The sequence below is a fragment of the Ixodes scapularis genome, unplaced genomic scaffold, assembly GCF_016920785.2.
Source record: "Ixodes scapularis isolate PalLabHiFi unplaced genomic scaffold, ASM1692078v2 PGA_scaffold8__174_contigs__length_109621045, whole genome shotgun sequence".
In the NCBI taxonomy this organism is placed as follows: domain Eukaryota; kingdom Metazoa; phylum Arthropoda; class Arachnida; order Ixodida; family Ixodidae; genus Ixodes; species Ixodes scapularis.
In genome coordinates, this window is record NW_024609883.1 from 50,683,240 (window position 1) to 50,711,192 (window position 27,953).

Genomic DNA, 27,953 nt, shown 5'->3' on the forward strand with positions numbered 1-27,953 from the left:
TCAAAATAAATCTGTTTTATTTTTATTAATATCTTCATCGCTTCTTGGTTTTACTTGATCGAAGAACTGCACGTCGCATCGACCATAGCATACTCCATAGCTGCATTTCTATCGAGGAGAAAACAGATTACGCGGTCGCTAAATTGACAGTATATCTCTCAATTTTAAATAGGGTTAGGACGCGAAAGTTAAACGGCTATGGTTCGTTTCATATTCTGTTAAACAGCAGCGGAAAGCTAGGGGCTGTGTCGCGGCCCTTGCAAGGCACTCTTGCGCATCGCAAGTTAGTGCGTCAAAAACTTCGACAGTGAAAGGTGCATAGACTTTGTCCCTAACGTAATGCTCTTGTTTTGTACCAGTGAAACGAAATTCATATTTTAAGGAAGCTCTCAAGCGTGGCATTTAATACATAAATATATAAAATATTTGAACAAATGAGACTTCTGCTTGGCGATGCTCTCATTGCAATCACATTCATTTATTCGACATCCATGTCACCATGGCTGATGTAAGGAATTGCAAACAAAGATTTCTTCAAAATTTAAGTTTTATGTTTACACGTTTTTATGTACAAACTAAACCCGAGTTAGAGTTTTATTCGGAGTAATCATTTAAAATTTAAAATGACCTTGATTATCATTTTAAATGGCACCTGACAACTGCAACCGCTCTCACTTTCGCAGGCGCGTCTCTGCCGGGGACTCTGTGTTTCCTTCGCTAGCCCGCCTGCATACAGTTTTTGCAACAAAAAAGATTTATCCGCAATTTGGTGAGAATCGCGGCAAATTGTGCTCAACCTGTACTACAAACTTCAATCTGATTCTCGGAATCAGTCGTACAGAGCGATCGTCTAAAAACGTCTGAGCTGTGGTGAATGCGAAAGAAGAGTGCCACTGGCAGCATGTCTGGTGCGGCCGGCAAAAAGGACGCTTATTAGTCAGTGCCGCCCTCCTTTATTGGCGATGCAAAAAGGACAAAAACAGCTTCGTTTTTCCGCGCGTGCTTCATGAGACGCTTACTAGCAGCTCTCTCTTGTGTAATTTTAGTAAAGTCAGTAGAGCTCTATTAATTGCAGTAATTATTATTCGAATGTTATTTTTTTTTTTCTGGTGACCAGGCACACTGCCAAGGTTAGCCAGAACACAACGCACATAAACCAGATGATCACGGTCGTGGGCGCTCTCTTATTCTAGGCTTTCCTACGAACCCATATTTGCCCATGCCAAAGTCGCTTGGACGACGAACTGCATGCGCCCGAAATATCGATTGTTTCCGTTACCTTCTTTTCGCACGTTTTAGACCGCACCTCTTAGGCGCCCCTTTCCGCGTTGAGCGGCGTCGCCGTCGCCGCCGGCGTAACCGCCTCGCTAAATTTAGCGGGAAATCGAATTGGTGTTGAGGTCACGTGACGTCAATTGTTTCGCTAAATCTAGGGGAGAAACTGAACTCGTTCATGGGTGACGTGACACGAAGTCCTATGACGTCATTTTCCCCGCTACATTTTACGGGGAAACTGAATTGGTGTTGAGGTCATGTGGCGTAGATTTTCCAGCTACATTTCGGGGAAACTATGAAAGGAGGGGAGGGTATGGAGGAAAAGAGAGCAGGGTACTGAGGAGGAGGAGAGGAGGGTATAGAGGAGGAGGAAGGGCATACCTTCCCCTCCGTACCCTCCCGTCCTCCTCCTCCTCAAGAACAGTGCTCTAATTTCGCATTACAGAGATTTGTTAACGTCTTTCTGTTTGTTAGTTTTTTTAACGCTTCTATGGCCGGTGAATAAAGCCCCTACATGTTTCAGCTACAGCTGAGAAATTCGCCGCCCGTCGAGGCAGACCAAGTTCTAGGCTGTATAAACATAAACACAACCCAATTTTTTTTTTTAAAGTAACGTAAGGTGCGTCGATGCACGAGGGACGTGCAACGTGCAGCCCTTAAGGAGATCATGGGGGCACAGCGCAGCACTGAGCTAGATTTCACACGCCATGTTCTTCCCAGAAGTGACGCGCGGTGCGTGTCTCGATCATTTCCACAACAAGGATGGCGCCATCGGTGACGGGTTAATAGTTGAAGGGAAACTTCTCCCACCCCTTTCCATTTTAGCGAAGCGGACGCTGAAGAGGAAGCGATCTCCTCTCTAGCGTTCCCTTTGCTAAAGGGGAAAGAGGATGGGGGAGTTTCCGACGAACTCTTTCTATTCCTGTCACCGACTATAGCTTTTTTCAAGCTCGCCGCGCTCGCACCCTCTCGCGCTGCTCGGCTACCCCGATCTTACTCTCGCACTCGTCCCATTGCCCTTTGACCTTCCGCCCCGTGGCGTATAGTTAATTTCCTCACGGAGAAAAACATGGCGCGAATCTGGGGCGCCTGGTTGGTCTCTTTTCAAGCACGTCACAAGCGCGCCCACCGGCCACCAGACACACGCGGAGGCGGTGACTTTCTTTTGCGACCGGCACACGTTCTTCTAATTTACAAAGTTGAGGGAAGAGGGGGGAGAAGCAGGGGGCTTGAGGCTGGTTAACAGCGGCCAGTGTTCCACGCGATAAGTCACGCCGACTCGGAGATGGGACGGTGCTCTGGGAGATTTGCTTGCTTTCACGGCCCTGTTGGCGTGCATTTACGAACGATTACTTGGGAGTTGTAGAATAGCGCACACTAAAGCTTTGCGTACGCAAAAAGTAGCGTCGTCGCCACTGCGCATGCGCCGAACGCTAACCACGGTTTGCGCTTTGCGTGTGCTATTTTAGCATAAGCTATTTTTCAAAAATCGCGTGGGTACGCAAAGAGCCTTTACGCTCCTCCAAGGAGGATTCGTGATGAGAAGACGGCGGCATCCTCGCGACTGCGATTTTCAATACGGGACGACATTGCACTCGGTTTGGCAACGATCGCCGGCAACTTGGTGCTTGCGTCGCGAGAACATTTCTCGGCGAAGGTACGGTGTGCGAAGGTCAGTACATGAGACATCTCTTGCCGAGGCGACGCAGGCGGACACGGCCGTCGACCGCTACAATGTTACTTTTAACAAAAAAAACAAGGCTTTTTTTTTTTTTTTTTTTTGTCAAGTTATAGCATTTTGTGCGTGAAATAAAAATAGTAACAGTATCTTGGAGGCGTTGCAAGCGCCAGATCCCTGGACTTTTACGTCGCGGCGGAGAAACGCTATTCTAAAACTTTCTTGTGTAGTGTGCGCAAACGCAATCGCTGAGTTTAGTGCTAACGTGCGCCGAAATTGCGCGCGTTATTCTCAAATTTCCAATTGTCACGGGCCGCACGTGTTTTTTGCTTTCTGCGACGTTGGTTGTTTTAGCCTCCAAAACTCTTGCTTACTGGCAATATCCCCAAGCCATCGTGCCGCTGCCGCCGGCCGTCCTCGGTGGTCGTCCCCATCGTAGCGTGTCGCCGTCTACGAGGCCTGGTTTACTGTCACGGGTCATTTTTCTCCAAAGAGCGCGAGCGGCTCTCGGGCGTCTCCGCACCCAATCTACACGGCGGGACCAAGCGGGACCAAGGGACTGCATGGGACATCGCAGCAGGCAGCGACTTCATAGTCCTTTCCCACTTGGTCCCGCCGTGTAGATTAAGGCACCTGCTTGCGAAAAAGAGGCGTTCAAGTAGGCCAACCAGGGCACTTGATTTGCGTCATGGTTTTACTTCTTGAGGAATTTTCAATACGCCGCCCGGCGTAGAGTTGCGCCCGGCTGGCTGGCTCGCTAGGCTGCCCTCGGTCCTTCTGCCTCGGCTTGCCTGTTTCTTATTCGATCGCATGTGTAGCTTGCAATCAAAGAATGCTCGCGTAACTCACACCAGGAAAGGAGTTCCAAATGTCGCGCGAAGACTGCTGTTCAGTGGGACGTCGAAATGTGCCGGAGAAACGACCTTTGGTTTCGTTGTTCCTGTTCCGAAGAATCCTCCGCGACAGGAGAAAGGGAAGTGTAATGTCGTGCGTGCACGATAGGCTGGGCCCCGTCAGACGCGAAGGTTTTGTGTGCGCACCATTTCATGGTCAAGTATACTCTTATGTGAGAGGTCGTCATGACCGACGGCGAGTTCATCCGTTATGATCTCGACGTCGTCGCTTGCATAATAACCTGTAAAACTTGACACTTACACAATATTAGAACCACAAAAAGGAGGGGAGAGTATTCGTGGGACGATCTAGCCATACAATGAAAATCGAAGAATACGAACAAGCCAAACACGTGCGTTAGCGCACAGAGTATAAATTATTCTGTAAAGCCTATATGTATGTAGATCAATATATCGGGGCTACACTAGCTGCCTATACAAACTGAAAAGACAATATAGGGCAATCCCTTCTGATAGGGGCATATGCATAAATACGACCCATATCTTATAATACCATATAAGAGATTCATCTGAAAATAAACTGAAAACTAAATTTGGTCGTATTATATATTATAAATTGGCTTTGCTATTTTAAGTGCAAACAATACTTCAAATCTTATACACCGACCTCGCAAATAAATACACATTATAGAAAGAACTGTACGCCACATATAGTTGATAGATTCATTTTCATAACGGCGCGCACTCCAGTAATTTCTTCGAGGCCGCCATATTTTGGGCCCTCGCTTTGATCATGCAATAGACACGAGTAAGCGTTTGGCGCATGCTCGAGGGCGTGCCTATTCGACAGGAGTGCTGTAAGCGCGTTCGACGTGAACGTGATGGATTTCACACGCTTCGCGCTGGAAGCGATTCTTTGAATATGACGGCCGCCAGTGTTGCTTCATTGTCTTTTTTCTTAAAAAAGGTCCTTTGGAAACCATTATACAGGTAGAAGAACGATGCTTTCATTTATGTGCCTCCTGACGACCAAAGTATGGTAAACAACCGTCACCAAACATCAAACAGACATTTTCGGAAAATCCCACAAGGCCTCATGCTCTATTCCATATTGCACCCCGCGACGCGGGGAGTGTTGGGGCGCTCCCATGTACGTTCGGGCTGGTCGTACGCTCCGTATATACTGGATTTGGCTCAAATACTTCTTTCTTACCGCTGTGAAAAAAATAAGTGAACGGATCACAAAGCAAATACGTGCCCTGTTTTGTTAGCGTTCTGCTTTCTTTGTGTTCGGAAGTCGCAGAATGCTAAACCTTCTTTTCATGGGTGCTCCATCAAGCGCCGCAGATCGGATCGCAATAGCGCGTCGACAAAATGATTGGAGCCGCTGCGTATTTCAGGAACGGTTTTTCATTGAAAAAGTTTATATTCTATTTCATATAATTTTATATGGTATTACGAGATATGGGTCCCAAGTGTCACGTGTATGGTAGTTTCATTCTTCAGTGGGGCTGCTGGCGGTTACGAATGCCAGCAGCCACAAATCTGCAACACTGTCTTGCGCAATTTGCGGAGGGGGATGTATGCATCACTTGTGATTGTCTTGTCTAATGTCGTTCCGCCAGCAAAGGTGGTTTCTTTTTTCAGATCTGGTTTGTAGAAGTTTGCTTAAATAACGCTATGGCTCACAGCCGTTCAGATACCACTTACCTCTCCATATGGTCCGCAAGGTAGGTCATTCTTCAACATTACGTACTTGTTGCTTACAAATTTTCCATTTGTTACCAGACATTGAATTCTGCAAACCTCGTACTTTTTGAACTGAAATAGACACATTTGGTGAAATAGATGTCACACACTTCTACGAAAAAATGGGCGCACTGGATAACCTAAAAATTAAATTAATGTCGCAGTCAAATGGTGACTGACAAGGTAAAAACAGCTGGGTGTCTCTCTCGAGCGCCCGGCCTTCAGCATGCACTTGTGCCTTTAGTCGTTTTTTGTCTGCGCGTACCGTCTTGATTATGCCGCGAAGCCTTCGAAAAGGTCCCCCTGTTTTCCTTCCCATGTCTTATGCGGCTCGGCCCAATAAATATTTTGACTGGATGACTGACTGAATGACTGCCTGAACAATCAAGGCTCCCGAGACGCCGATGAGTGATCCATGGTAGGAAGATAGCGCTAGAGAGGAAACAAACCCAGCTCCTCTCTGCAGTTCTGATATTTAAGTATCAATAGCTGTAGTTGACTGGACAAAATTTATTGAGACCAGCTTGTGAAACATATTAACCTCTCACACGCTCCTTTTATGGTTGTTTAAGCAAGATTGAAGGCGATTTAAAGATTAATAATGAATTTTGACGACGGTAACTTGCTGAAAACGTAGAACAAAAAGTGGGACAGGAGCGAGACATAAAAGCGTTACGATCGCCAAACCCTCTCTAAATTTATCAAAACTTATGTCCTATCAATTTCGGTACATAAACGATTCAGAGTAAATCTACTGACTGTTTATTTTTTTCTTCGTGCCTTATAGCCAAGCAAGAACTGGCAGCATGAGAGAGACGTCAACACTGATACTATAGGCTGACGTTTCAACCTTTTGACGTCGCGTTCAAACCAAAGAACATACGTCGTGATCAGTTGCCAGCTGTACAATTATATTATAAAAAGGGCAAGGTGCCCTGATTTTCTGCCTTACGTTATTGATATATGCCGCCTTTAATATAAACTAACAAGCATTCATGAAGTTGACTATTCAAAGGAGAGTTCGACCACGCTGAACTAAAAGCAATGTTTGTTGTTGGCGCAGTGCGAACAGCGTGGCTGCTGTGGCTGCATCACACTACTTATTTTGATTTTCTGTAAAAAATCACTGAAAGCCATAGGCTATCTAAAAAAAAATATTAAGATGGTGTATCTACAGCGTCCCATTATAAAGTGGCAGGGCGGCAAATTTTTATACAACTTCAGATTTACGCCCAATACGACCGCTCGCACAAAGGTGTTTTGCACCTGTGGGGAACTCTGCACAGGAATATTGTTCAATTACGTTGATTTCTTCCAAGCAGACTGTACGACGGATGCTGCTGCATGTCGCGTGGCAAGCAGGGTACAATGTCTACTTTTTTGAATAGCGGGTGAACAATACACGAACAGCGACGACGGAGCATCATCCTTCAACCTCTTGTTGTTTGTGCAAAAACAAATCATAGGTAGCAACCCTCAAGACCGCTTATACATATTCGGCCTAAATAATAAAGAGCAGAGCTTCGATTTGGCGCTTGCGGTCCCGAGCATTACGAAACCTTCATATAGCCAACGGAATTGTAAGAAGCAACAGCACAAAAGCATGATCATATACAAAACACTGTCTCTCGGCATCTTAATCTGCTTTCCAGCGTTCCGTCCGCTACTTGCTCCCCAGCCTTCCTTTCCCTAGCCCTACCTTTTTGAGTTGTAACTTCATATATCACCGTCTGTGCGGCCTTTTATAGTCGGCTATAAAAACCTAAAAGACAGATATAGGCAGATTTAGAAAAACCTATGGACAGATATAGACAATTTTGTGGCACTTAGAGTAAAGACTCGTAGCCTCACCATTTTTTTAGCCAGCTATAGAAATTTGTATTGATCCAAAGCTACAAACATGCAACCATTGATATATTTATAGCCGGCTATATATAGGTTTAAGACTTCGATGCTACAGAAGCGACTACTGAATTGTCTGTAGCGATATATAGGAGAGTGTACGTCCCTAAAGCTAAAGACAGGCAACCATTCAGTTGTCTGTAGCCAGCAATAAAGAAGCTTTACTCCAATGCTATAGACGTGCAAAAACTCAGTTCTCTGTAACCTGCTATAGAAAAGCGTACGTCTCCAATTGTATTCGCGACTCCAATTCACTATAGGTGGCGCCACTCGTTATCCAAAATGGCGGGTTTAGTGAGGGTTGGAGATGCGTGCCGCTCCTGAGCCTGTCTAGTGTGCTGGCTTCACTGAGCGACACAAATTATTTCTGGTAATACGAGGAAGCTAGGGTGTTATGCGCGCAGGCCACCTCTTTACCCTGAAAACAAGAACGGTGTTTAGCTTAATATTTACGCCAGGAGGCACGTTTTAATTTTAGAGCGAAACCGAAACTAACCTCTATCTTGGATTTAATTTCTCGGTATATGTTTTAATCAGATTCTTTCATAACTCAAGATGTGTCTCACACCGTAATTATTTATTTAAAGAAGTTGTTCGCCGAAACTTTTGTCTCTTTAAAGACACAAAGTCCGGCTCTTTCATACGCCTTAGAGATAACACAGAATATTATTATTTGTAAAAAAAAATCCGCTGATATTCGTGCGTTCTCGCTGCCTTTTCTCACTCAGATAATTGTCATCTGAAATAATGAACTGCGGGCCTTTCAATTGGTTTTGGGGTATTTCGATGATTAATTGCTTTAAAATTTTGCCCAGCACAAGAATAAGACGATAAATCCAATTTATACAATATGTTCACAAAACGCATGAATGCTAGTGAGAACGCTGTTCTCAGTAGAAAAAACTAAAAGAAGAAATCCGAGTCAACTAGGCAGCTGAAGTGTGCATGTTTTTTAAAGCAACGCGGGACGCATAGGAGTTTATGTTGCATCCAGTGTTTGTCTATCTTGATAACGATGTCAGAGTTTTTCATATGTTAAAAAGAAAACAAAATGATACCTTTCAGGAAAGACAATGGTTAAATGGCAGATTTTTGTGATGGTAGCGTTAATTGGGGGCATACATTGCCGCGATTCGTATTAATAATAATCTAAATATCAAAATTAAGATATTTTAATACGCAAGTTTTCAAGCTCGCAGTTAACTGGTTGTTATGATCTAATTTTAAACGCGCGAACAAGTATGACAATTTAAAGTGTGCTAATTATCATCACTGGTGTCAATTGCAGCATTTTCAAGTACCAAGTTATAAAATAAATATAGTCTAAAATCAATGAACATTCTAGCTAATGTAAGAAATTCATGTAAAATTAGATTAATTGAGGGTTCTATCAAAGTAGCGACTTTTGACAATCGGCAAATTTTCCAAAGTCGCCACCAATATCCTTCCACACCTCATTCCCCCTCCCTCTCCCCCCCAAACCCCCCCCCCCCAAAAAAAAAAAAAAAAGAACGAATTTTTTTTTAATTATTTATCTTTTCTAACATTTATATACTTTCGTATTTACGCGCCGTCGTTTTGCCCATCTCAGCCCTTCCAGTTCGAAGGAACGCCTACCTGTTGCAAGCCTGCTCACAGCACGTTTCGTTGGCGTTGGAAGCCGGTGAAACAGTAGTGAGTTTTAGTACTGCATATACGAGCAAGCGCTGTGTGTTTGCGTTAGCTTTGCGTGTTCGACGCTGCGCGTGCGTGGAGCCCAAAATCGGGGGCTCGAATCGGAGCACGGCAACGACGCGCTTGCGATACGTGGAGCACGCCACCCTAACGCAAACGCACAGTGCTTGCTTCCATACGCGATACTAAAACTCTCTAATAAAGTATAATCCTATACAGGCTGCAGCACTATGTTCGGACAGTGAAAGAGTGTTGTTTGCATTCGGAAACGGACATTTCGCGAGCCACGATCGCGAGCAGTTCAGCCGTGCCCGCTGAGCAGGAGTATCGGGGGACCCTCACTAGAGCGCTTCCCGTTTCCGCCGCGCGAGGGCGAGCATCGAGCTGGAGACGCGAATAGACGCGCGACCATTCAACTGTTTGAAGCCGATTATAGAGAAGTGTATGTCTCCAATTCTACAGATGCGCGAAAATTTAGTTGTTCGTAGCCAGCTTTAAAAAAAGTGAAAGCCGTTTACAACTTCCTGTAACGCCGAATTGGAGCGCAGCTCTTGAGGAGGAGGAGTGGAGGGTATATTCCTCCTCCTCCTTCGTGATCATGCCTGCTAGTCCTCTTCCCCTCCCGCTCCCCCTCCCTCTCCTTTACCCCTCCCCCCGAGGTCACGTGACCCCCCCCGGACCATACTAGACAATGAGGGGAGGAGGAGGAGGGCAGAGGTCCGGGGGGTCACGTGACCTCGAGGGGACGGGATCACATGACCTTGGGCGGGCCGTCACGTGACCGGCGGGGGGAGGGGTCACCCCCCGGGGTCACGTGACCTTGGCGGGGGAGGAGGGGGAGGAGAAGGAGCGGAGGGGGAGGAGGAGGAGGGGGAGGGGCGACGCCGACGCCGACGCCGCACAGGCTGGAAACGGGTCATGTGACCCCCTCCCCCCGAGGTCACGTGACCCGCCCGGACCATACTACACAATGAGGGGAGGAGGAGGAGAAGGAGGGGGAGGAGGAGGACAGGAGGAGGAGGAGGGGAAGTAGGAGGAGGAAAGGAGGAGGAGAGGGAGAGGCGCGGCGACGCCGACGGCGACGCCAACGGCGACGCCGACGCCACTCAGGCTGGAAACGGGCCCCTAAGAGCTGCGCTCTAAAAGAATCTCCAAAGCTATACACCAGCGATCATTAAGTTTCCTGTAGCCGCCTATAGAAGAGTGTATGATTTCAATGCTATAGACTAGGACATCTATACCGTCATGGTTAGACATTTTCGGAACCTTTTTAACACCCAAAAAATATCTAATTCCTTAATCGCGAGGTACGCACCACCCAGACATGTACACGTTACCCACAAAAAAGTAACTAAATACCGTTACTCATTACTCGCTCAAAAAGTAACTAAGTACGTTACTTGTTACCGATTCTCAAAAGGAACGCGTGAGTTACCTCAAAAGTAGCGAGTTACTTTCTAGGTTACTTTGACGACCAAATACACAACCGCTTTTGTTTCATGGTTTGTTGTGTTCTTTTTAGTAGTCATTGCCCTTAAGCAGCAGCTTCCTGTAGAAGTTTTCATCAGTTATGTTTCCCCACTTTCTTGAAAATACATCTCCGGCGACGCTGAACAGCCGTTCTACTGACGCGCTCGAAGGAACGGCAGTGTTGTGCTTCAGGAAGAGCTGGTGAATCTTCGAGAACTGCGCCTTCATTGAGGACAGCGGGTAATGGCTTGTGTACCTTTCCGTGTTTGCAACCTCCGGGTTTACATTGGGTCCGTACCCGTTTCTACAAGGTTCAACCAATGAACCTGATTGTGCTCGCAGGGTGAAGGACATTCCCAGCTGTAGAGTTCAGTACAGCAACGTTTATCGCTGGACACGTCAGTCGAACTGTTCCAGTGACGTGTCTAGCGATTTACGTTGCCGTACTGTCATACTGTTTATTTGTCTTTCGAGTTTCCCATCTGCCTTTGTCGAAATAGACGCATACTCAGGCTGGAATAAAAACAAGGCCGTTTAAGCGGTGTTGTACACGTTACTCCTCAAAAGTAACGAGATACCGTTACTCGCTACTTGGCCTTCAAAGTAACTAAATACCATTACTCGTTCATTTTCTAAAAAAGTAGCTAAATACGTTACTCGTTACCGAAAATAGTAACTAGCTACAAGTAATTCGTTCCTTGTAACGCGTTTTGTACATGTATGCCACCACCCTAGGAACGTCCTATTGCCTCTAAATTTTACAAATTCAACAAATCAGCAAGCGCTGTTACTGATTTTTTTCTTTATTTTTTTAATTCTGAGATATTAGACAGTTTTAGTGGACCTTACGCTAAAGCTTTGCGTACGCAAGGAGATCGTGGGTCGTGAGTGCGCATGAGCAGAACACAATAGAAGGGCTAGCGTATTGCGTGCGCACGCAACGTTAGAGGTTTTGCGTTGCGGGCTTGCGGACTTTGCGAGAAGCTCTCGAGAGATCTCGCGCCCAAAGAGAGCAGCAGTTTCAAGATGGCGGTTGCCTGGACTGGCGCAGCAAGGGTGAGGTGGTGTTTTCGAAGTTCAGTGTTACGTGAAATTGCGTGGTGTTCAGCTCGGCAATTTTTTGCGGGACCTACAGCAATCGAATCAGATCGCCATGCAGCTGAAGGAGTGCAAAGTGAAAATTTTCACCTCTCGCAATTTGCTTCAACGCTGCGATTTGCTCAACGCTAGGCCTATTCGCACAATTCATCGCCGACGAACGAACGACTCTTCAAGAAATCGCCCAAGTTGTCGCTATGCACTGGACATCAGTAGGTCATGAATTTAATTACGCGATAGCATTGATGAATGGTGCCGTTTCCACGGGATGATTGACGGAGGCTTCGTGATCAAATTTGGCTACGCACTCGTACTCGTAGCCTCTGTACCCCGGAGAAAAGCTCGCTTGACCAGGCAGCTGCGGCTTGGTTTAATTTAATTTTAAATAAAATTATTCGACACGTTTTCATTTTCAATATTTCTTTTGAGGAGGATGGTTGCGCTATAAGCACGTGTAAATGTACGGCTCTGGCAAATTTAACCGAGATCATACGAGGTGCTCACTTCGAAACGTTAAGCACAACTAAATTTAGTCCGAGCAGGTCGTTTTTAGCGTACGCTATACTATTGCGTACTGCGTACGTAAGAACCAGCATCGTTATTCTAAAACTGTCTATTCAAGTCCTTCGAGCTTCTTTTAGCCCACAGCCCTACCTTGTGTTTTCATCGTGGTGTACATATATTGTTTATTACAGAGACATTACAGGCGCTAGCTGTTAGTGGGACACTTCGACCGTCGACCGCGCTCTATATCGAAGCAGGCTCTTTTCAGCCAACCGCTAAAACATATCAAGGGCTGCTGATAAAAATATATCATGCCAGCAAGATAATATGCATGGTGATGCATGGTAGCAGGATAACATGCATGATCAGTAAACCAATCCCGCCTGGAAATCTGGCAGTGCACTGGGATAGGTGCTCATGTGACCCATATATTTAGCACGAACAACATTGCTGGGGAGATACGCAGGTAAAAATGTCTTAAAATTTTACGACCCAAACTGTTTCAGAAAGCAAGGGGAAATGAAGAGCGTTAGTGCACCGTCGATGCACCTGACAGGTACCTGAACGAATAGCCAAAAGATTGTATTAATAGCGTATGTTTGTTTCAACAAACCTTCATTTGGGAGTGCACTAAGCCTTGTCTAGTTCCTTGGCCATGCTTATTCGGCGATTTTTGCTCAGCTCATGTGACCATTTGTACCGAAATAATAAGCGAAAGGCACACTCGATCACCTCTTACGGAGAATGCTGAAATGCTTTCTACTTAATACACACTCATTGGCTCCAAAACGCTGTGGAATTTTTGTCCGGTTTTTACTCGGCTTAATACGAAACGCCTACGCGGACTCTACCGTGCGCGCTCGCACCATTAACGTTCAATCAGTTTATCTTCTCCGAAATGGCCCCTTAGCGACTCCGACGTCACACCTCAGCTGTAAGTGTTTACAATTATGATGACAGCAATCTAAGCTGAACTTACAAAGGAAAAAAACATATATATATATATATATATATATATATATATATATATATATATATATATGGCCGGAAAATAAGCAGTGCCGTAGATTTCGGCTGAAAATAACAAAAAGTTCCGTTCTTCTTTTTTTCCCCTTTTTTTTATTTTCGGCAAGGGCCGTGTACGTGTAACAAAAACAGTTCCATTTATTAAGTCATGGAATCCGAAAGGCCACAAAGATGCAAAGATTCCCAATGCTGAAGTTGAATAACACGAATATAACAGTGTAACTCCTATTTTTAAAATTCTTGTGAATACAGGTGATCAAAAAGTTCTGGGACTGATTTTGTAGCGTAAAAAGAGAGGGCAGCACAGTGATGCGCGCTCAGCGGTCGAAGGAGGGGACCCTCGTGTCTGGTTATGCCAAAAGGCGTGACTTTGTGAACATTTTGAGCTGCGCTACACGAGTTTTTGTGACCACGTGCACGGGCCCATTGGCAATTTTATTCTAGACTGCAAACTAGAGCGAAAGCTAACATCAGTTCTGCGTCAAACTCGGCAACTATGGAACAGAGACCTTGAAATGATTCAAGAAGGCTTGTCAAAAAGCAGTGAATTTTGCTATATGTTTTAAGGCGCTCGCGCTTCAGGAAAGCCAGAACATCGCTGGAAGACGAAAAGTGGCAGGCCGACCTCGATGCTTTTTGACATAAGCCTCCTAAATCATGTCAGAGGTATTTTGTCAAAGATGCACCTACAGAACCGTCCCCATCTCCGAAATACCGTTTGCGGCCCTAAAAACAACAAAATGTGTTCACTTCTCAGTCTAGAAAATATTTGACGCGCCTTTTCATACAGAACCTCGGGAGTTAGATCAGATGGGGCTATGTACATTTGCATAAGTTCATTCGTGCACTCTGTCCTTCGAAATGCACACGCTAAAAATATACAAATTTTATGAGCCCCAATTTTGAATAAGACTGCAAAATAAGGCGTTTGCGAAACAACGATGAAGCCTATGAATGAAAGTGGGCAATGTTACCGAGAACCATGCTAGTTAAAGATCAGCAAACACTTCGCGCTTTCCACTTTTGCCATCCTCCTCCTTTTTTTATATCCTCTCCACTTTCTACCTTGCCCCAATTGGCTCCCCTCGCAGGGTAGGAAAGGGAGAGCGCCAAGATGATTACCTTCCGTGCAGAAACTCGAGGTTTTACGTTGACCTCAAAGACGGGTAACATCATGTTGTTCTGAATCTGAAACACGATTCCGGCTTGAACTTTCTATTATTGACCGAATAACAAGTAATTCCTTTTGCAGAAGGAAGCACTACGCTGCAAAGTATTTTCTGAATAAATCGGTATTTTGGTCTAAAATTTCTAAATAAATAAGATTGTACACGTAATGTTATGTTAATTATATCTGTAATTTAGCTGAGATGTAACCAATGTTACCAGATGTGATACTCTAGTCGATGGCAGGTTAAGAGTAAATTGGCTCCACACTTCAGCAGAGCCAACTCTGGAGAGGAGGTCGCCTCCCCTCCAGCGTTCACTCTGCTAAAGTCGAAAGAGTTTGGAGGAGCTTCGACTTTACACTTAACCTGCCACCGATGCCATGATTTTCAGCAAATACTAGGAACGGCGACCGGCATTCAACGCGTGCGGCCGAGCTCTTCTCGGCCCATGATTGGTTTGTCCATGTGGTGGCTACGTTTTTCCTCAAACATAGCAAAAACGTTCAGCACGGCTCAACTTCTTGAGTTGCAAATCACAAGGCCGTTCGGCGCCTCGTTGCACGGCAACTCCTCGTTCCAACCGGTAAGATTTGTTCGTCGTCGCAGCGGTCGCTCTGGACACAACTGTGTAAACGAGCCTTAATAACGTGGCATGTAGTTGTCAAGCTTTCTAGGCAGATGAGATCCTTACCACGCCACCAATCTTCGCGCACTCTTTCAAAAATTGACTTTCAAGGTCCTTTTTACATTCCTTTGACATGTGGCTCAGCGTTTCATCGAGATACCAGTCCTGACATAGTGATTCCACATCTGAAAAAGCAAAACGTTGGATGCTTATCCGGGGGAAACATTCACAAGACAAAACTCGATAAATTACTCATTTTATTTCTTACGTACTGCCAGCCATCTACCGGCCAAGGGAGGAGGGGGTACAGATTACAAAGAACACATTATCATAATAAACAGTAAGCACGTAGGTAAGCGAATTCGAGGTAAGTGTTTTCGCATATAAAAAAGTTCTTGGGCAATTGGAAACACTATCAGGCAAGCTATACCAGTATCTATAGACCTTACAAAAATATGTTTTTTTTTATATATATGTCTGTAGAGCACCTGTAAAGATTGATATGACTAATTGGGTTATTTATAACTTTACGGGATTTTGGGAATTTCATATATTTATTGTTTTTTACCAGTTGGACATCCTTAATAATTCGAATAACCATTTTCACCCAATTTATTTTCCTGTCCATTTCTATTTTGTTAGAGCCGGTTCCTTGTCGCAACTCAGTCTTTGATGTGCGTCACCTGTAATCTATGTACAGGGTGTCCCAAACATTTTTTCAGTGTTTTTTGTTGTTGTTGTTTTTTATCGCAGAAATGAACTACGCTTCCCCGAACGCTCATTCTCCACCAAAATATAGCGCTAGAGGTCCGAACCACATGCCAAAGTTTCAGAACTAACCGTTATCTCATTTAAAAGTTGCATAATTTCGCCGACGGAGCTCTCTCTACATGGAGCTGAATGGCGGCAGTTATCGAAAACGGGCGAAAACGAAGTCCAGTTCCGCATTAAAATTTAAGAAAAATCATAACTTATAACGTTTTGTATAAAATAACGCTTCGTTCTAAAGCTTTGGCGTCAGGCTTCAACCGCTATACTTCGTATCACTAGTGTGCAGTACAGGCGAAGGCAACGCGAGGCAAGAAGAGAGAAGGCGAGCACTACAAAGGCGGGACGGGACGAGAGGGCAATGGATGGTGAAGGGTGAAAGATATTAAGCTTTCAGAGCGGCGCCATTTCGTTCGACCGCAGCGCCCTCTCTACACATCCGGGAGGTTCAGCATGGCTCGGCGGGGTAAAACGAGAGAGAGAGGGCACGCGCGCGCCCGATTCCGCTAGCAGACGACAAACTGGGAGGTTGCCGCTCTCCTTCTTTGGGCTCTACCAGCGGGCTGTAACGAACACCGGACTCTCGCTCGTGGCTGCCGTTGTGAAGTGGTTCACGTTCTTAGAACATTTATGGCTGCTCCGAAATCAGTTTTTAGCGCTCTGTTGGTTTATTTCAGTACATGATCAAGTAGCGTATCTTTGTTTCGTTAACTTAATAGCAGTAGAGTCAGCCGGCAGTTCTACCCTCAACCACTGCGTCTACGGCGTCAGGAGAGCACGTTTTTATTCATTATTCCAGCCTTCCACTCATTGTGGCAAAAGGTCTACACTAGTACGAACTTTGTATAGCAGAAAAAGCTACAGCAACCGGATTTACTTTTCGCCGGGGAAACTGGTCACTCTGACACACCTTTCCTATTTCTTTCTTTTTTTTTCTTTATTTGCATTCATGTAACAGTGCAATTGAACCCGTATAGTCTTTTTTATCGAGCACAGAATTATACGATAACTTTCATATAAAAATCCGCGCATCTGCAATTGAAATTTCCAAAATGACGCGATTTTAAACCGAGCTTGAACGCCAGCCGGATGTTAGGTACAGCCCACTCGGCGCACAGACGACACGATGGGTGAGAGGAAGGAACATTTTTTCGCTCTCCACTCTAAGAAGGTTATAATTTTAGCGTCATTTTTTTATTATGAAATTTTAGGTGATTGTTCTCATGACTCCGATAACAATACCTGATACTTTGCCGACGCCTTTAACCAAATATCATATTGTTATCGGAGGTGTCAAAACAATCAACTAAGACTGCCTATTATTTACTTCCCGTAAGTTTTTGCGAGAGCAAAGCACCACCAATGCGCATAGGCAAGAAGCTAGCGCGGTGCGAGCGAGGGTGATACCCTTCATCATGGAAAACAGCGCGATAAGAACGTCGAGGGCGAAGAGAGACATCAGACGTCCTCATCGTTTTTTTCGCGCTGCTTTTTTTTTTTCGCTAGCAGACGACCCGGAAGTGCAGAGTGGTGCGGCGGTCGCTAGAGACGATATGTCTCGACCGCAAGGTGCACTGATGCTTCAAAGAGCAGCCGCCAGGGGGCACTGATAATACCGCGGGCCCAGAGCCGTATATGGGGAGAGTTTGGTCAGTCTATGATCTCGCCGCCGTAACGCGCTCCTCCCGAGTGAGCCAATCAGCACGCGGCGCAGAGCGGGAGGCATGAGCGCATGCGCGTGAACTCCCGGCTGCTCCCAGCTGAGTGGGGAGGGCCGCCATCTTCGATCATTCTCCCGGCGGAACGCGTGGGATCGGCATCTAAATCTCGATTATTGCCTTTTATATCGCTGGCTCTGGCAAGAAAGTGACATTCTATTATTCCTCGGTGGGTTAAAAAGCTAATAAATGAAGATTTTTCGGCGTATGGCCACAAACTTTTATTCAGGCGAAAAAGAAGTCGGCCCGTAGCAGACGACGCGTAGCCTCAGCAGTGCTCTTCTCCGACCAGTCTCCGACAGCGTTGCTAAAAAATGGCGGTCGTCTCCTCTCTGCTCCCTTCTTTCTCTCTCGCTCCTTCGGCGCTCTCCTCCCTTTCATTTACTTTTCTCCTCTCCGGCGCCTTCGTCGCCACACCCACTGGCCAAACTCTCCCAATATACGGCTCTGCGCGGGCCCTGAGCCGTATATGGGGAGAGTTTGGTCAGTCTATGATCTCGCCGCCGTAACGCTCTCCTCCCGAGCGAGCCAATCAGCACGCGGCGCAGAGCGAGGGGCATGAGCGCATGCGTGTGAACTCCCGGCTGCTCGCAGCTGAGTGAAGAGGGCCGCCATCTTCGATGATTTTCCCGGCGGAATGCGTGGGATCGGCATCTAAATCTCGATTATTGCCTTTTATATCGCTGGCTCTGGCAAGAAAATGACATTCTGTTATTCCTCGGTGGGTTAAAAAGCTAATAAAGGAAGATTTTTCGGTGTAAGGACACAAACTTTTATGAAGGCGAAAAAGAAATCGGCCCGTTGCAGACGACGCGTAGCCTCAGCAGTGCTCTTCTCCGACCAGTCTCCGACAGCGTTGCTAAAAAATGGCGGTCGTCTCCTCTCTGCTCCCTCCTATCTCTCTGGCTCTTTCGGCGCTCTCCTCCCTTTCGTTTACTTTTCTCCTCTCCGGCGCCCTCGTCGCCACACCCCACTGGCCAAACTCTCCCTATATACGGCTCTGCGCGGGCCCCGAGTCGTATATGTTGAGAGTTTGGTCAATGGGAGGCGCGGGCAGAGCCAGGGCGTGCACCAGACTCGGAAAGAGGGCTTGGCATGCTTTCTTGACCAACCAGAAGCCGAAAAGAATCCCCTAACGGTGGTAGCGAGAAACAGTTCTGATCAAAGGTATATGTTCGTAAATGGTTTTAATAAGCGCGTAGGTGTGAAGTATAGTAACTCTTTGTGGTTGGAAATAGGGTGCACGTGTTGTTTTGATCTTGATCATGCAGAAAGAGGTAAGAAACGAATGCGCCGCTCAACTCTGTTTTGCTCGGACAGAGTGTGACCGCTCGGGCGGCAGATTCCCGGCCCTCGGCTCTTGGCGTACGGATTATGTCGATCATTCCGCTAGTCGTACTCTTCCACCATCATTTTGGATGAGCGTGATTGAAACATCAGGTGTACCATATTTTCAGTCATCGAGAGTTACTCTAATGCAGTTATCAGGCTTGTTTCTCGCGACCACCGCCAGGGTATTATTTCCGGCTTCGGGTTGGTCATATTCGAATTTCTGAAGACGCCCTGGAACACGCCCAGCCCGCTTTCAGCCAATGGCGCCTCCTTATTTGTCTCCTATAGACGCTTTGCAGCAGCTGTGCATGGACGCCGCCATAACTGACCTTCAGTTTTTGTTTCCTCTTATTTCGCCTATTTCACTTCATCATTACCATAGCAGGCCAGGTTATTGCCACATTAGATTCAACTGTGTCCTTTTCTAAAGCAGTGGCCTTTGCAGAGGATCGTCAACTACCATTTCAGTTGCTCGGCATTTCGCTAAGACAAGAGAAGGTCAGCAATGGCGGCTGTAATTTGGCGCGTGTGTAAAGCGTCTATACTTCCCAACGAATGGCCAAACTCTCTACATATACGGCTCTGCGCGGGCTACGCGGAGCGGTGATCGCACTCATTTTAATTGTGATAGTACACTTTATTTTACCTGCGTGTCCATAAAGCCGAGCGTGCAAACGGCGAAAAAACCGCGGCGATCGAAATGCCTAGTTCGACGCCTGCTCGGCCGTCCTCGCGATTGATCTGTTTGCTATGCTTGTCTCCAAAAACTGAGAAAGAAAGAAAAATAAAAAAGCTCGCTTTGGGAATTATGCTACTCCAGAATCTACCGGTTTAGTCACTTGACAATCCTTCAAACCCACGATAACGACCGACTTCATCGTGGTCAGTAGGATAACACGAAACTGGATCGGCTGGGTCCCTATTCGTAGGCTGCGACGCCACTGTTGTCCTGCTGCTTGAGCTTAATTTCTACGGGAAGTGCATTGATAAACTTAGGTAAAAAAGAACCCTTTTCTCTTGTTCAAGTTAGCGAATTAAATATGAGTTTAGAACAATACACCTAAAACTACCTGCTACCAACGAAGCGCAGAGGCGGTCACGTAATCATCGCTACTGCGTCACGACAAGGAGCCGCAGGTAGCACCATTTCATCTCCTCGGGGCTAAAACGTACTTTTGACCGGCTAAATATGGCAGGAACGTTCTACCGCTAAATTGATCAGGAAATTTTAATGTCGTTACATTGTGAAATCATGGTGTCATGTGACTTCACCTCACATGACGGCATATTTTTCTAGATAAATATAGAAATGACGCTTTTTTTTTTAAATTTGAAGAGAGTTTTTCTGCTAAATTTATACCAGAAAATTTTATTTTTGTACATTTCCCTGGGTGACTTCTCCGGCAAAGTTATCGAGAATTTAATATCACTTGGCGTCACGGCCTCACGTGACATCATAGTTTTACATGACCACCGTCTGCTAAGCTTAGCAAAGTTTAGTAAACTAAATTTAAACACGACAGTGTAACTCTGAGAAACCATGTGCAGAGCCTCGGCTGTCGCTGCAGTTCACTTGCGTGGCCTGCCAGGAACCCAGAGTATTGTACTTTTTCTAGCGGGCATGTGAGTTAAATCCAGGTGCTACAGCGAGTGACTAACTGACAACTGTATTTGTGAGTCAAACAGCCATTAGCAGGAAGCCTTAAAATTATAGATTTTGGTTCCATGTTATCGTGGCAAGTGCAGCATGTGTGATAATATTTTTTGAATCCACTCCTGTAGCAGTCTCGAAAAACATATAATATTATTTATAGCGAAAGAAAGACGAAAAATTAAAAGGAAAAAAAAAAGAAATAAAGTAAAGAAGAAAAACAAAAGCAAGAAGAAATGAATTAAATAAAACGAGAAAAAAAATGAAAGGCCGAGCAGCCGATGATATTCCGAATGAGAGACATGATAGAATCAAGGAAACAATCGAGATGTATTCTTTCTCTGCTGAGACGATTGAACAATTGAAGCCATCATTGGAAGCTCAAAAAAGTCGGGTTATCATATTAGTATTAAACTATAACGAGAAAATCTTAATCGATATAATAATCTAATTATCTACAGAGTTCATGACAGTTGCTTCAATGAAAATCAAATCTGCAATTACAAAACTTTTCAAATTAGAAATGACAGTATCTTGAACACGACTAGCGTTAATTAACTTGTAACGGTTAGCGTTACAAGTTACACTGTAAAAAACAACCGTCAAATTTACGCCGACACGCGGGGCTTGAAGTCACGGAGCTGCGGCGGCGCTGCGATCGCGCCGGAGCCGGGGGATGTGGGCAAACGCGCGCACGTTTCGCATGAGCGTCATAGCATTTCAGCATGCCGCGAAGCTGTGTTGCAGTTAATTGCACCGAAATGTACAAGAAAAGCAGCGGAGTGAGTTTCCACAAGTTCCCGGCAGACTCTGAGAGGCATAGAAGGTGGATGATACCCGTGGATCAAAAAGAATGGTCGCCTCGCGCGAACGATCGTTTGTGCGGCAAGCACTTTCTTGAAGCAAGTGCGGCTTTCATTTCAATATCCGTCCCGAGGCTTCCTTATGTGCAGGGAAACCGTTGTCTGATCGAGACCACCCGGATTTTGTTTCCATGGTGTTCGCGCTCTCAGCACCGGCCAAGCGCGCGTCGAAGGCTTGCTACGCCCGTGCTACCCAGCAGAAGGGTATCGGTGACAGAACGGCAGTGTTGTAGGCATTACCGGAAAAAAGTAACGAAATACGTTACTCGTTACTTGAAAATAAAAGGTACGCGTTACTGAGCTAAGTTACCTAAATATAAAAGGAACGCGTTACCGCTACCGATAAAAAGTAACGCACGTTACTTCCGCGTTACTTTTTTAAATTATAATTTAACACATTTTACGGTTTTGACGATACAGCTCATATATCAAGAAACATTATGTTCATGCAGAAACTGAACATAATTTTTTATCTCTTTTTTCGGTTTCACCTAAATACTTACGACAAAAAACGGAAAGAAAAACATGGCTTGACGCCTAAAACACGAAAAAAAATGAAGCGTAATTTCTTTAAGACTTGGGAAGTAGCAACGACTAACGTAACTACGTTACTTGAAATAGTAACATAAGTATGTTACCCGCTACTGTCTCGAAAACGTAACGAGTAGGTACTGAAAAAAGTAACGCGTTACCAACAACGCCGTTACTTTTAACCTGTTACCGCCAAGACTGCAGAACGGACAAACCGTTACTGCTTGTCGGGTCCATATCACAAGAGCGAATGACATTTTAGCGAAAGACAACATTTGAGCGAATGCTCGTTTTAGCGAATAACGGGGGCGCGCGTTAACCCATCCGTCGCTCTGCGCTTTACGCCGCTTCGCGGCGACAGTCTGCGGCAACTCATTACAAAAATATGAACTCATTTGGCCCACCCGAAAACGCCGCTTCGCGGCGTCCGACTATTCGCTAAAGTGTCGTTCGATGAAACGTGGGCGTTCGCTAAAACGTCATTCGATCAAGTGAGTGCCTCCCCTGCTTGTCATGCCTTGTGGTCATGAGGGTAGGAAAAATATCATACCTTGACTTGAAGACGCTGTGTGTTTTTAATAAATTAATGAATACACACACTTCCGCAGCACCAGAGTCTGCTGATCCCGCCGGCAGTGCGGAAACCGACTCGAAGTAATCGTAGACCTCGAGAGACTTGTACGCCTGCACCGTGTCGGCCGTGAACTGGCTTGGCGAAAGAACTAAATATACGACGACGTGAGCCGTCGGCTTCCGTGGCAGCAACTTTACGTGGGAAGTCCAGCAGGCCTTGTTTTGCGGCGTACGGATCCTCGTAGGCAACGCCGTCCACGCACAGTTTGTTTCGATACCGCTGCCGTTCAGGCTCGGGCCACGAGCTCAAATAGTCGTTCATAGCATACGACATAGCTTGTGAGGAAATACGACGCACAAATAAAGATACAAGCGTCCCTACAACGTCAACAACGAGCGCACGCCATAGAACGCAATGGCGAAAACACGGAGAGCCGGGTGCTTTTGCCCACATAGCTACCGCGCATGCGCGGCCTTCCGGCCGTGTTGGTAAACAGAGCCGCTCCACGTGTCGGTCTAACGCTAATAAAAACTGCAAGAACGCCGTGAAGAGGAATTACCTCAAATTCACCGTAAACGAGCAAAAAAGAGCGAGAGGGATACGCGAAACTTCATGGAGCACGAAAACAGAAAGAAAAGACGCGCATCGCTAATTGGTCACCACGCTTGACCTTCGGAAGCTGCGGGAACCCAGGGAGCCTCCTCTCGCCCCTTCACCTCTTTTCTTTGTCCGCGCCAACGCAAAACGTAACTGCCTTAATTACAAAAAAAAAAATATATATATATCTAAGAGCAAACAGAGTAGAGCAACAATGCGACGAGCTAGAAGCGTCGACAAAAGAAAGCTACGTTGGTTGGGACAACGCGGGAAGAAGTGGAAGAAGCGAACGTTCGATTCATTTTCCCGCCTTCCCGCCCGTCTCCTCGCCATTTTGTCCTCGTTCGTTCGTGGCATTCCCGGATTTTTGTGCACCTGAAAATTTGGAGCGGAAGGCAACTGGATACTCGAGACAGGTATTTCATTATCAATCTGCTGCTTGCTTGGCAAGGATAGTGTAACGGTGTCATAAATACAACACCCTAAAAGATGTTTACTTGCAGAATTTGCAGTTTCTGTTCAAGCACGCTTGCTGGTTGCGCAATTCGATGAGCACGTTTTCAGCTCTCGAATTCTTCCGTGTGTGGACGAAGGATGCTGTCGCTAGTTTGTCACGTATGATGCTCTCAGGTGTCATATTTTGAGAAGACATAGGCGTTTGAACGCCTAAGGGTATGTTCGGTTTGCTTCGAGGAGTTTAAAAAGCTTTCAGTGTACTTCGCCAGCATGCTTAGAGGAGTGCCACACACGGGAGGCATTGCTAAAACATCAAAAGGCCACATCACCGACGGTATTTTGGTTTCGTGTTCATGCTCCAACTGTCAGAACGTGTGAAATCATAGTTCACGGCACATTTGAACTGGGCGCATTTACGAGTGACGGGTTTCTTGGGCGACGGCGCATTGCCTGTAGACCCGCTTCAGGTTGAGGAGTCTTCGACTCAGTCGACTAGTGCGGATTCTAATAAAGACGGCTCTGTTAACGTGATGCAATCCCCTGATGATAACTACGACGTGTTAATGTCTCTGTCTGCAGAAGAAAAAAAAGAAACGGCCGTAAAATACCACCTTGTTTTTTTTTTGTTTTTTTTTTTTTGTGCCTGAAGTTCAACGGAACGCTTCTTATGCCGGTATCAACAGTCCAAAAATACATTTATGAATTTCAACGTCGGCATTTCTTGTACAAACAATACCTGTTCGGCAAACTTGCTGAAAGCCTTCAAAACGTGCCTGGTTCAGTCGAGGTTCATAAAATCATTGAGTTCATAACATCATTATACAATGATGTTACGAACCTGAAATCTACCACCTTTCTTCCAGAACACATGAAATCTGCATATTTGAGAAAGCACTTTCCTTGTGTGGAAACGGTGAGTATGTACATAGGACGTAGTTGTGGTCAAAAGGACCGGTTTGCTCCGCATGTCCCCGTTAAAGAGGCACTAAATTACCCCCTAGAATACAAATCTATGGGCCAGGTATTTGCCGAGCCTCGCAGCGAGTCCCACTTAGCCGGTGTTTTGGAGGAATTTTGCGATGGTGCCTGTCAGTAAGGCCAGTCTGTAACTGACATGATTCAAGATGCACCACCCATCTCCCCATGCATTCTAGTTCATGGTGAGCATTCACTGACCACTTTCCGAACCCCAAGTAATCAATATTGCCTATAATTTTATAATGATTTTAAGATACAATTATAGTTCTGCAATTTCCTACATTTTATATCTGCCTTCACGCCCTTTGTTTTATCCTTTCTTTTCTAGGGAAAAGCATCTACTCAGCCAGCAGCATGTACTCGATCTCAATTGATGGAATAACTGTGATGGACGAAATTCACATGTTCGACCACGCACTGGCTGTACTATTCAGCGCGTACTACGTTTTCAACATTGCGTATACAGAAGAGATTTGCATCACCTTGGAGTTTATTCAAAGGTATTGAGCTCATTTGTACTTCTTGGCATCATTCGGTGTGTTTTTTTGTTTGTTCCTTTGTATACTTTATCTGACCTAACATATATTTCAGCAATGGTCCAGACTGAGCTCCTTGTTTTAGAATGTCCATTGCTTGCATGAAAACTTGTGCAGCGAGAGGTCTTATCAATGCTAGAGGCATGCTATGGTGAGATATTGTAGAATAAAAAGCAAGTCTGATAATTTTATTTCGTGTTCCCTGTCCTTCGCTTACTCAAATATATTTTGTAGTGTGCGAATACATGCTACCAAACAATATTTTAATGAGTGGTACTTTTCGTTAAAAATATTCAAATATAATTTTTCCTTCATAGCATTGTCTCTGTTATAACTTAGGATGAGCTATATACTCTAAGAAATGACTGTACCTGCCTCACGACGCCACGGCGACTAGTCTTCATTCAAAAAGACCTAAAATGTTTATTCAAAATAACAAGGCTTTTATTTCCACTTTTAAGTTTTACAGAACAAAAATATAAATCAGTTCCAAAGGCTGCTGTTGCAGCTTTGGATCCAGTGGAGACATATATTCTGAACTAAACATTTTCAATATCCCGAAGATGTAAAGGTCTTGTTAAAAGTGGCTCGATTGAATATTGTTGTTACATAATAATAGCAGTGTGTATATTCCAAGATAGGCATGTTGCTTAACATAAAGACAACTAATTTGAGAGTAATTTATTAGCGCAGAACGAGGAAAAAAAAAGCAATGATCTATTATACAGTTTTGAATGCGGTTCCCTATATAGCAACCTTCGTTACAATTGCAAAATGTTATAATGTGTTGCTTTATAAACGACTATAGTTGAGAACTGGCAGATATTCCCTTTCGTTCTTTATTTGCATTTTACAAGTCAACAAAATATGTAATTCGGTGAACGGCTGTTCGGTTCTTAGCCTGGTATGAGTTTGGTAAAAAAAAAAGTGTCTATGGGTGGATTTAGAAGTTCATATGAGGGAGTTTTATTAACTTGCAAGATTAAGTTCCAGGCTACTTAGGCATATTCAAAAGATCAGTGTTTCAAAAGCTTTAGTCACTGTCCAATTTAGGTATTTATTGCCTCATTATTTTTTAACGGGTATTCTAAGCTGAAATTGTAAAAAAAAAAAAAACTACTTCGTATATCTGTTCTTACATATGTCGTTGGGATCAACCCTGATCGAGGAACCCGAATAAAAAACAAGAAAACATACGTAAACAAAAAGGTTCTGGAGTTAATTGACATGTCGGAATATAAATGGAAATGCAGATAGATATAACACTTTTTTACTTTTCTTTGACAGCACGGTCACGAATATTAATGCATCGGGTGCTGCAAGAGCAGCCGACCTCGCCGCAGACAAAATTTTTTGTGCATAACTGCTTATTCACTTTAGATATGCGCGATTAAAGTCAGTTGAACAGTGCAACACAACAGCCCCAAAATACTCGGCCGACCTTGTTTTTACGTTGTATGTTTTACTTTGTTTAAATGACTATAATGGTGTGGTCCAGTACCATAGTTTTCAACACTTTACGGTCGCATAAAAATGGACCGTAAAATTTACGGTCAGATACCAGGCAGCTGATGCTGGCAAAATTAAGCAGTAAAAATAACGGTGCACTGTAAATCTGGTTTACGAGAAATTTAAATGGTGACCGTAGAAATCTACGGTCGCCGTTTAAATTGCACCGTAAAAATAACGGCGCGCTGTAAATCTTTTTACCGTAAATTTGAAGGCCGACCGTAGATTTCTACGGTCCCCGTTCAAATTTATCGTAAACCAGATTTACAGTGCAGCGTTAGTTTTACTGTACAAGTTGGCAGCATCAGCTGCCTGGTATTTGACCGTAAATATTACGGTCCATTTTTTACAGTGTACGTAAACATGACTGCTCACTAGTCACGTCCAGATATCGCTATTTTCGGTTTTACAGCAAAGAAATTCACTGATAAAGTGCTGACAAGCTCAAATGTAGAAATATGTCCACGTGTGTAAATTGCTCAAGTCTAGTACAGATGTAAGAATATCAGCTGTGGCAGCCAGTTAAGAAAATTCAAACGCCTGAGGATATCACTTTTCTGTGGTGCAATGAGCTGATCATAAAATAAGAAACATGTCTGAGAGAAAACAAAGAGGGACATTGTTGAACTTTCTACGGCCGGACAAGGAAAGCCGCAGCGGCATTTCAATTAGGAATCGCGACAGCCTACCGGGAAGCTCAGGCGTTTATTTAACACTTCCTAAACTAGATACATTTTCTGAATACCCTGACTTCACTCTTCCCGAAAGCTATTTATTAGACCTCAATTAAGAGTAAACAACACCAGTGCCTCAATCTAGAACCACTGGCGTTGTATCTCCAGTGCTAGAGAAACCGGACGGTCAAGAACTCCAAAAGAATTCGATTTTGGTTTACCATGAAGAAACGTCGCAAGACCCATAATGACCATAAAGATAGACATCAAAATTATCATTACGTCAATACGTGAAAATCTTCACGAGTTCGTCGTCCTGAAAAAAATAACAAAATATCAAGACACGGCGAAACAAAATACCTCCATCCTGGTAGTACATATTAACATTGATTAGAAAACCTCTTATTTCAAAGTTGTAACATAACATCTCTCTCGATATCTAGGCAGAAATTTCTCTTAGTCTACTTTGAAAATTTGAATATCGCTACCATATTTGTTTTAGATACAAAGAGGTGTTCTAAAGTACTTAAGCAGCGAGGGTTTTTTGCAGTATTGAATACTTGCGTTTTAAGCTTGTACTGGTGAATAAAATCTAAACACAACAATGACATATTTAAACAGGTGGAAAAAGTATAAAAATTCTAGACATTTTGGAAGCAAATTTCTGCTGCTTTAAATCTATCGCGCATTCGTTCGCTTGGAAACTTCGATTTTAAATGCCAGACAGATATTTTATAAAAAT

The 27,953-nt window shown here is 44.7% G+C and overlaps 1 protein-coding gene across 1 annotated transcript; it reads right to left on the bottom strand.

The window, feature by feature from the left end:
- LOC115312832 lies at positions 1-27,490 on the bottom strand. The gene is made up of 4 exons (XM_029971767.2): positions 27,433-27,490; positions 15,091-15,209; positions 5,518-5,628; positions 1-108 (listed from the first exon to the last, which is right to left on the bottom strand). The coding sequence occupies exons 1-4, from the start codon at positions 27,488-27,490 to the stop codon at positions 1-3; spliced, it is 396 nt and encodes a 131-aa protein (XP_029827627.2).
- Between the last annotated feature and the right edge of the window lie 463 nt (positions 27,491-27,953).